The sequence below is a fragment of the Cariama cristata genome, unplaced genomic scaffold (assembly GCF_000690535.1).
Source record: "Cariama cristata isolate BGI_N322 unplaced genomic scaffold, ASM69053v1 scaffold17284, whole genome shotgun sequence".
NCBI classification, from domain to species: Eukaryota; Metazoa; Chordata; class Aves; order Cariamiformes; family Cariamidae; genus Cariama; species Cariama cristata.
The window spans coordinates 87,464-98,245 of record NW_009611515.1 but is presented as its reverse complement, the minus strand read 5'-3'; the positions used below and the strand labels follow the sequence as shown (position 1 = coordinate 98,245).

The 10,782-nt window shown below is 44.4% G+C and overlaps 1 protein-coding gene across 1 annotated transcript in view; it reads left to right on the top strand.

Annotated features, from left to right (window-relative positions):
• The first annotated feature begins 76 nt into the window (after positions 1-76).
• The window catches only part of LOC104160212 (protocadherin alpha-C2-like), a 51,193-nt gene continuing 40,487 nt past the window's right edge, over positions 77-10,782 (top strand). Inside the window, 3 exon segments of the mRNA XM_009698292.1 lie at positions 77-384; positions 386-2,309; positions 10,730-10,778. Coding sequence (XP_009696594.1) covers positions 77-384; positions 386-2,309; positions 10,730-10,778 — 2,281 coding nt within the window.

The window sequence follows — 10,782 nt, the reverse complement described above, 5'->3', positions numbered from 1 at the left end:
GCGGCTTACCTCGGGCAGCGGCCGGCAGTACCTGGAACTGGAGCTGGGTCGCGGAGCGCTGCTGGTGCGGGAGCGCATGGACCGCGAAGCGCTGTGCGAGCTGAGCCCCACCTGCTTCCTCAGCCTGGAGTTGGTCATCGAGCAGCCCATCGAGGTGCACAACGTGGAGGTGGAGGTGCTGGACATCAACGACAATGCGCCACGCTTCCCCCGCCAGGATTACCGCCTGGAGATCAGTGAGTCCGCTGTGCCTGGGGCCCGCTTCCACATCGAGAGTGCCCAGGACCCTGATGTGGGCACCAACTCTGTGCAGAGCTACCAGCTCAGCCCCAACCGCCACTTTGCCCTGGACCTTAAAGGCTTCCAGAGTGGCAGGGGGGTGGTGCCCCCAGCCGTTGGACCGGGAGCAGAGTGCCCTGCAGCAGCTGGTCCTCACTGCTGTGGATGGTGGGGACCCCCCCAAGTCCGGTACGGCTCAGATCTCTGTGCGAGTTGTGGATACCAATGACAACCCACCTGCCTTTGACCGCTCCACCTACACCGTGAGCCTTCTGGAAAATGCCCTGCCTGGCACGCTAGTGGTCAAACTCAATGCCTCAGACCCCGATGAGGGCTCCAATGGGGATGTGATCTATTCTTTTGGCAGCTACACTCCACAGAAGGTGAGGCAGCTCTTTAGTGTGGACCCACACTCAGGGGAGGTGCGGGTTAATGGTACCTTGGACTATGAAGAGGCATCCTCCTATGAGATTTATGTGCAAGCCACTGATCAAGGCCCTGTCTCTATGGCTGGGCACTGCAAGGTGCTGGTCAACATTGTGGATGCCAATGATAATGTTCCTGAGGTGGTCCTGACCTCCCTGTACAGCCCAGTGCCAGAGGATGCAAAGGCGGGAACTGTGGTGGCCCTGATGAGTGTCACTGACCAGGACTCGGGGATGAACAAGCAGGTGAGTCTGCGCATTCCCCCTGGCCTCCCCTTCACACTCAACTCTTTCAAGAACTCCTACACCTTGATCACCCAGGGCAAACTGGACCACGAGAAAGCAGAAGCCTACAACATCACAGTAACAGCTACTGACTCTGGGAGCCCCCCTCTTTCCTCCCAGAAGGTGATCCATGTGGAGATCTCCGACATCAATGACAATCCTCCACACTTTGAGGAACCTGTGTACTCAGTTTACATCCCTGAGAACAACCCCCTTGGAGCCTTGCTGTGCACTATCAAAGCCACTGACCCAGACGTCGCTGAAAATGCCTATGTGTCCTATTCTCTGCTAGATGGGGAGATTGAAGGGCTACCTGTTGCCTCCTATGTCTCCATTAAATCCGATAGTGGCAACATGTATGCTGTCCGGTCCTTTGACTACGAGACACTAAGGGAGTTCCAGGTGGTTGTCCAGGCTCAGGATGCCGGGATCCCACCACTGAGCAGCACTGTCACTGTCTACATCTACGTGGTGGATGAGAATGACCATGCTCCACAGATTCTGTATCCTACCTCAACCAACACTTCAGCAGCCCTGGAGATGATCCCACGCTCGGCATATGCTGGATATTTGGTAACCAAAATTATAGCCATCGATGGGGACTCAGGACAAAATGCCTGGTTGTTCTTCCACCTGGTACAAACCTCAGATCCAGGTTTGTTCAGGGTAGAGCTCCATACTGGGGAAGTTAGGACTACTCGCAAACTGGGGGAGGACAGCGCACCTACCTTCAACCTGACGGTGGAGGTGAGAGACAATGGAGAGCCACCGATGTCCTCATCAGTAGCCATCACTGTTGCCGTGGTGGACAGAGTTTCCAAAATCATCCCTGATACAAGAAGGCACTTTAAAAGTCCGAGCAATTACTCAGAGATCACTCTTTATCTCATAATCGCTTTGAGCGCCATCTCCTTCGTTTTCCTTTTCACAATCATTGGGCTCACTGTTATCAAGTGCTACAGATACAGTCTGTATGGGGACTCCTGCTGTGCAGGGTTCTGTGGGGTCAGAGAACGATGCCCTGCTGACTTGTACAAGCAGGCCAACAACAACATCGATGCTAGGTTGCCCCACGGTTTAAAAGTTCAACCCCATTTCATTGAAGTGAGGGGCAATGGGTCTCTGACTAAGACCTACTGCTATAAGGCATGCCTAACTGCAGGATCAGGAAGTGACACTTTTATGTTTTACAATACCTGTGGCCCAACAGGAACTCCTGGTCCCTCTGCAGTGATGACTGACAGGCATCTGACAGGCCAGAGTGGGCAGAGTGCACAAAACCTGATCATACTTAAAAATGACTCCATTACTCCTAATGAGGTGAGGCTGCGTTGATAAATGGTCAGCACGGTGCTCTGAGCAAATCTGTACTTAAGCAGAGGTTCAAACTGGAAAACTCAGATTAAGTGTGTTCCCTTTTGGGCTCACTGCCACACAGCTGTGAAACGGGGCTCTAATGAATCTAATCTGTGCAATGCATTTTGTTTCTAGGTAAATACTGGGACTGTCAGGGTCCATTTGGTAAGTTCAGTATATGCATCTGTTTGAGATTCACCTCATTTTTGGAGCGTATGCTGTATAGAGGATTGCCTCCTTCCTTTTTCCCTTGCAGATCTAAAATTGCCTGCTGCCACGGAGTGCTAGGGAATGACACATGTGGTCTTAAATTTTTAATGCTAAAACTAATATTGCAGGGAAAAAAAAAAAGTGATTAGCCTGGAAATCAATGGATTACTTTATGGCAGTTACAGACGTTTACTCCTTCATTGATTTCATACCTCAGCAAAGCTGTTGAATTTAGATCATTGCAATATGTTTTGCTTACTAATGTGGGCGTGTTTTAGTCGTCTGAAAACTGCAATCCTTCCTTCGATAATGTTTGCTCTACCCAATGCTGCATTTCGTGCTTTCTGGACAGTGACAGTCCAGTGACATCTTTGTAGAGAATTACAGCAAGTTATCGTCGTTATGTTGCAGTGTGACAACTTCTAACCTGCTGGGTTGCTATTGAAAATTGTATAATACCTATGGTTTGACCTGCAGTGTATTAACCTTTTCAATATTTTCCCACGGTGAGGAATTAATGGTTGCTTTATGCTAGCATACAGGCAGGCTGCAGTTAGCGTGTGGTTTGCATACTCTGTACAGTTTCCTTTCTACACATATTGAAACTAAACCCAGAAGCACTCCCAGGAGAGACTCATTCTAGTTCACAAAAGGAAAATTTTGCAATTACTGTGTGGTGTTTGTTTCCTACAGTTGTGGCAGGCATAAGATCAGTTTGTGTATTAATGTGTGCTGTGCCTCCAGACATGGGCAAGCTGGGGGAGTAACTGTGGTGGGATAGAAAGGAGCCTGACTTGTGCATTCTTGGCACAGAAACATAATCTATTTCTTTATTTCTTTGTACTTATTCACATAGGAAGATGTTAGCATCTTTTGCAACTGTTGTTTAATTACCCAAAAATGCACAAATCTTAAGGACTAGCAAGTCTTCCATAAAAATGCTTTTGGAGACTAAGGATCATCCATTCAAAATTAATCCATTTAAAGTTAATGCAATGTTTTTCTGTAAATCACAGTGGTAAGGTGTAGGGGAAGTATTTTTTCTCTTTCTACACAGTTTTTGTACCTTAAAATCTTTCTGAGTATATTAAAATGCCTGGAATCTGTTTGATATAGGAGGGAACATGAGACATACTCTATAAACATGCATGCTGAAGAATCAGAGAGTGAAATATATACCCTGCATCTGATTTTCTGGGGGAAAAAAGAGAAGCAATTGTTGAAAACGGCTTCACTTTGGATGCAAGACCAGTAGGAAATTAGTTTAACAGACAGATTCCTATCACATTTTGGGAATCACTCCATTGAATGCAATGAATTAGCAAGTTTTGCACACCAGTATAGATCAGCCAGTGGCAGCAAAACCAGCCCAAACTTGGAGTACAAAAGTAGAGAGATATATAGAACAAACTAAGGAATGCCTGCCTGTGTGGAGTTACGATCCAAAAGAGGGATCAATTATTCAAATGGTTCTGTAGGATTTAAACAGAGGTGAAATTCTGACAAGTTCTGCTCATCACAAGTTCTTTTCTTAGGTGTCTGCTTCTTAAACTGTCCTGTGGTAGTACATACTATGAAGATGTATCAGTGCCAGGTGATGAGAAAATGGGTGAATGTAATGGCATTGAGTAATTACTAGTTCCTAGCTAATTACATGCTATGAAATCATGTCATTCCCTTGTTTCAAGCTTAGCATATGCACTGAAGATGCCATCCATTGCTTAGCGACACTGAATTTGATGTTTTAAGGGTAGTGAACTTTCTATTACTAGATCTTCAGAGAGCTGTATTTCTCTTTTTAGTTAAAGTGAACTTTTAATCAGTCTTTAAAAGCCCCTGCCTTCACCTGTGAAGCACAGCAACAGGCATCATTGTCCTTGCATTGATGTACGCAGCTCATCTCTGATGTGTATGTTACTTTTGGATAATGTGAACAGGTCTTTGTTTCCCCCCTCCCCCAGTTTTTGGAAATTGTTCTTCTATTAGGTGTTCAGTGATGGGGTTGGGACGAGGTAAATGGGCTTTCTATGCATGCGTATGGTACATAGGGTTCCACGAAGGCTGATATTTTGTGAATGTTGTTTATACAGTGAAAGGAAAAATATTTCAAAGCTATTTGGGATTAATCTCAGTAACTCTTGATGCCATAAAGTCTTAGCCCTTTTCATATTTACTAGTAAGATCAAAGATATTAATAATTACTTTACACTAAGTTGTGACTGACTTCATTGGGTCGTTAGAAGGATGCAGTGGAAGGGAAAACCCCGTGTATTAGGGTTAAGGAGGGAATTCTTTGTATCTGTTGAAGACTTGTCCTGCTAGTGTCGTGATGGAGGAATGGGAGCTTGTTTCTGCAAGACAGCCTGTGCTTTTGCATTCACCCTGCTTGCTTCTATGGTCCTTGATAGGTTTAGAAGAATATCTCAAACCAAGCGTGTTTTGTAAAAGAAGAACTGTACTAACACAGCTGCACTGAAAACCTCAGAAATAGTTATTGCTGGCAGGAGTCTGGTGCTAAGGATCAGAATGTGGGGTTAATGGGTATCGCTCTCTCATCAGCTGGATAAATCCTGCAGGGTGACCAGGCAGGCAGTGCAGGCAAAACACAGGGATAGTAAATACTGTGGCTTCATTGCTGGCACTGTGTGAGGTGGTGGGCAGCCTGGATTCCTGCCTTTCAAAAAGGGGGTGCGCATGGCTATGAAGAGGGGCTGCATGAAGATGTGACTTTGTTACAGGGCACTGCTGCAGCGACGATCCATCATTTTCAGGAAAGTTTTTGGTGCTTTAGTCTGGAGTCCCTTTCCTCATCTGCCTGTGATGATGCTGAGTGATGTCTGGGGAGTGTCTGGTCCTTACTTTGTCTTTTCTGTCTTGTTCTTATATTCTATGCAGTTAAACTCCTTCATTATGTCTTGCATCTCCTGACAACCTTTTCCCTTCAATGCAGGGAATAACAACCAAACTGACATCGGTTTTAACAGGAGTTTCCTGCCCCAGAAGGCAACCTGGCACATTCCTAATGATGAGTGGGCAGTCTGGATACTTGATAGAACTAGATACAAACTCTTCTGATTACACACTTCCTTGTACTCTTTTGTGTGTGGTGACACATGTGGCTGACAAAATATGATGTTTCGTGTGATGTTCAGAAATAAATTTGCGTGATGCTCTCTGCACACTTTTCAGAAAGTGAAACAAAAGCCGCACATTAGTGATGGTGAGACCCAGGGCTTCATTGGAGTTTTACGGCTGTTTGCTTTGCTTCTGGCTCTTCCTCTGTATTTTGCACTTCAAAACCTGCTTGCTAAACACGTAGAAAAAAACCCCAAACAACACTTGAGTCGAACACATCTTGATACTGCTTTAAAACGCAAGCATGTTTTGAAGTGTCTGAATCTAGTAAACCCACAGCATTGTCTGGAGCAGACTTTCCAAGAGATTTCTCAGAGGCTTTGAAGGTATTAATGATGGAATATCTTACAATCTCAGTTCAAGAGCTTAAGCCTTTAAGAAATTCTCCAGCCCCACTGACATTGTAAAGGTTAACTATAAATGTTTGTTCTTTTGTTAAGTGGCAGTATCTGAACCTGTTCTGCCAAGCAGAGACAGTGCTCTGTGCTTCAGTCAGACTTGGTTTGGTGCTTACCGCTGTGCCAGCAGAAATTTGCATCCAATATTGAGCAGAGGCGTTTTCCTTCTCTTGGAACTCATTAAATATACTTTACAGAAGCATTTGCCTGTTCCCTTCACTTTAGTTTTCTCAGAGTTAGGAATGCAAATGAACACTGCTGAGAAGAAAATCTTTGGGCTTCTGAATTGCATCCTTTTCCAGTTTCCATTCTGATTTCTTGCATGATAAACACATGTTCAGTCTATAAATAGTTTGTTCTCCACATCAAATTAATTGCAAACATTTACAGAAGGAAATCAGGAATAGAAACCTCTGTTTCCCCACATCTGTCAGCATTGTCTTACTGGAAAATAAGCAGAGCTGTATGTGGTCAGGGAGTCTAAAAGGCCTTTTAGTATTGCTTGAAAGCAGATATATTTGATAAATACCTTATGTCATTCTGTCGTGCATTTGTGTTGAAACAGGAGTGGAGTGGGATGTTTTTAGCAGTCTCATCATCTGGTAACTGTCTGTAAATGTTTGAATCGCACTCCTCTACCTCAGGCAGGCCCTGTTCTAACAGCCACTGAAGTGAATGGTAGCCTTTGCATTGATTTTCTTGAATGTGGGATCAAGACATTAAAAAATTTTACAAATTCCTTCTAACCCAGGGACAAATCCTTACTGTCTTAAAGTATTAACTAAAAAAGAGAACTCAGCAAAATGTTTGTAACAATGTATTTTCAAGTAAATTTATTCTTCATAAACCATTGAAATGATTCTTAAATTAACCCATGCTGTGCAATTTGAAAAACAACTGTGTGAAATTTTGCATGAGCTTTTTTGCTGCTAGGGTGGCTCTGTTCTATATTATACACTCACTTTGCTTATCAGACTTTGCAGTAGAGTTGGTTGTTTATGACTACTCACATTAATGCTTGTGGTTACGTGGTTGGCAGGATGTAACCCTGGTGCCTGGAAGAACTGACAGGAGCAAATTTTGGTGTAAGGTGCTCACCTGGTGCAGTGACAACCACTTCTGTAGGCACCTGGATAGATTTTGACTCATCTCACAACTACGCTGATGTGTGCTGTTGGTAAATCAGAAAAAGCAGGTGATGGGCGAAACAGGGAATGGTTGATTACTTCTATGCTGGATTGTGTGATTTTTCTCACCTTACCACTGATGAGTGGTGAGGACAGGACCACTGGACTTCATATATGGCTTCCAAAAATCTCTGAGGTAAATGGCAAGCTAAGATTACCCTAAAGTTAATAGAATGGGCTGGCATGTGATAAACAGGGTCTTGTAATGAGCTGGGAGCTGGGGAAGCAAAAGGAACAAGCCTATCTTTGTCAGCATTGTGTGACATAGCGAGAGTATGGGGATGTACAACTGGGAAGCATCTGCGTCACTTCAGGGTCTGTGTTCCTCTTTGTGCTTCCTCTCTGTCTTCATGGTTCCTGACCAGCTGTACTTTGTCCTGGTGATGTTGGTTTATGCCACAGCTACACTTCTCATGGCAAAGGTGGTGACACGGCTTTGCAGAGGAGCCCATTGCCAGCTACAGTGCAGGCTCCTCTCCCCTGGGACTGTGCTGAAGACACGGCTCTACTTTGAGATGGGCCATATCGTGTCATGACACAGTGACTGCGTGCTGTGTGACAGCACATGTCGATGTAACAGGTTTCAGTGGGGGGTGTGGTGAAGGTGAACTGTTCATAGCCGGACATATAAGCTAATGCAGGCATGCAGACTGATAGATTTGTAAGAAGCAGCACTGCTGCATCTGAAGTGGGGAAAGATATTACTGAGTAGGTTTGCTTCTTCCATGAGGCTGTCACTTCTATTATTGGTCATGCTTTTTTGCTTCTTGCTCCTAAGTGCCCAATCTCATTTAAAGGCGTATTGAAACAACTTTTCTCTTATGACCAGAGGATCTTAAAGAGTTACAGTCTGTAGCAGAACAAAAGGAGAAGCCTGTTACACTGACAAAATTGGAATTTCACCAATTTTGCCAGTTGCAGGATGTTGGCCTGTGGTAACACCAGTGTGGGACAAACATGTGTCTTTTGCTGAGGTCTGAAAGTTCCCAGTCAAGCGGTGCGTACACAGTAAAACTGGGTGAGAATAGTTCTGGACAAAGGCAGACTGCTGCCCGACTGCCTGCTCCTCCCATGCTTCCTGTGAGGACTTCAAAAAGTAGAGAAGTCCCAGACATTGAATTTTTCACAGTTAAAAAAAAAACCCAGCCTCTGGAAGGTCTGAAAGTCAACTGTGGCAATAGATCTTTCCATCTCCAGAGAATAATTTTCTGATCCTGTCCCCTCCTTCCTTCTTCTGCTCCTCTGGGAGCAGCACTACAGCCCTGCCTAAAGGGTAGTAGCAAATAGAGAACGGTTTGGGAGTAGCCGCAAGATGCCACAGCATCTGGCTAGTAACCTTTGAAAATACCACAATTTCCTAATTGCTGCCATTTCTGTTATATTGACACGGTGAATGTTGGTCCATGCATGTGGAGTGAATGAATGATGAATTTGTAACTGAGGAGTTTCTCCTGCCATCATCACCCATTTATGATGTGGTGACTGAAAGTTCCTGCTGCAACAGAACATAGATTTTTGTCTTCTAACGAAGAGCTGGAAAGCTCTCAGCTGAAAAACAAAAATCTATGTACTGTGCGTGAATGGCCGTTTCCTCTTTTCTCACTCCTACCCAACTCGTGTCAGACTTTTCCAGCTCTTTGATGTAATCTCACTTCATCTGTGTTTTGCCTGGGACTGTGGTAAGATTCTTCCTCCTGCTCACACTGCTTATAAGCCTGTACGAATGACTAACCTGCATGTCTCAAATTGCAAAAAAGAGCAAAGGGCCTTCCCCTCCCGGCCCCAGCCCAGCAGTTCCCCCCTGCTATAAGAAAATCCCCAGCAGAGGAAAAGTCAGATCTTCTGATGTCAGCACTCTTCATACATCAGGAAAGGCAAACTCAGGAGAGAATCTGATCAGTGTGTATTATTTTCTCGTCTTTTTCATTGACTATTACTACATGGTTGACTTTAGAGTTGCTTTGACATCCCTGGGACTGGGGCCAAAATGGAATGAATCAGAAAATACTGGAACATGCATAATGGGCTCCTTGTCAAGTCACTTGCTGCTAAAGTCGGCAGAACCTGAGCATGCCAGAGAACTGGGGGCTAAATGGGAAGGAAATTGCTAGCACAGATGTTTAATGTGTGGTAGCAAATAGCAGCCTCCTCCCTTTTGTGTAACTCAGACCATAAAGAATACTAGGATGTGCATCATCAAAGAGCATCTCACTCTTGAGTGATGCTGGACCCGGGAAATATGGTGATAGAGAGATAGTGTAAGTTGTAATTGCTCCATTTTTATTTGAATAAAATCTATTGATCCAGGGAAAAGCATAGCCCAAACCTCAAGAGGAAAGACGTAGTTGGCTTTAAATAATTCAGAGCATTCAACACTTTCTTTTTCTCTTTCAAGTAATGGGACAAAATTCATTTCTGATCTGCCTCCAATTGCTTGAAGAGAATTAAACCATTACTGTCATGTATTATTTGTGTGTTTGGCACTGTACAAGACAGACCAGGAATGAGTATAGTCCATTCTGGACAGAAGTTCTCTCATTGAATTCAAGTGTCTGAAGTTAAGCAGTGGCTGCAATGTCACATAGAGGATAATGTCTTGAGAATCCTGAGAAATAACCTTGTTATGTGCTTGGGGCTTAATTGTAAAGGACCTGAGCTTGCATTCATTGACTGTAGTTGAAAGTTATTGTGGTGGTCCCCTGACAATGCAAAAGAGATTTTCTGGAGCAATTTTTGATCAACAGAGGATTTCTTAATTATCTCTTTATTTAGCAGGCCATTCTGCAGCAGGTCAGCATATGCTGAGGTTTGTTGGTCAAAGGGTATTGCTGGCTATTTTCCCCTTCCGTCTCATGCCCTTTCATGAATATGGAGAATGTGGTAGCTCTTGGTGTTATGAAAGAACACATCTGCCTTTGATAAAAGACTTGCTGCAGTCTGCAAATCTGATACAATCTAGTGCAGTCCTCTGCAGTGCACTAAATGCCAGCAGAAACCTCACAGCGGACAGACTGCCCCGCATGGCCCCTTCACAGGGGGCTCTATTTTATACGACCTCAGGCAGATGCTATGCAGGGCGGGAGCTCAAGTTTCCTCAGCTTATCAGGTAAATAAACAATGTATTTTCTGGATTTATGATGATCTTTTTCCCCCCTATGCCCAAAATGTTGATGAATGTACTAAATAACTGCCCATCAGTTCCCAGCAATAAATGTCATTCCACAGAGCTCATCCTGAGCCAAAGGCCTTGCCATGCAAAGAAGTTTCTCTGTTCCAGAGGCACCCTCTGAGTTGAAAGTTTCTTTAGATTTGTAGAAAGATTTGGCAGTTCTGAATGTTCACAAAAATTGAGTAGCTCCATATAGACTCTTCTGACAAAATTAACCAGGTTCATATGCTTTTCAGCACATTGAGCGTATATTAACGACGTTATCCTGGGATTTTGTTTCTACAGCCAAAACACCCCCATCCTGACTGGCGCTACTCTGCATCCCTAAGGGCAGGAAT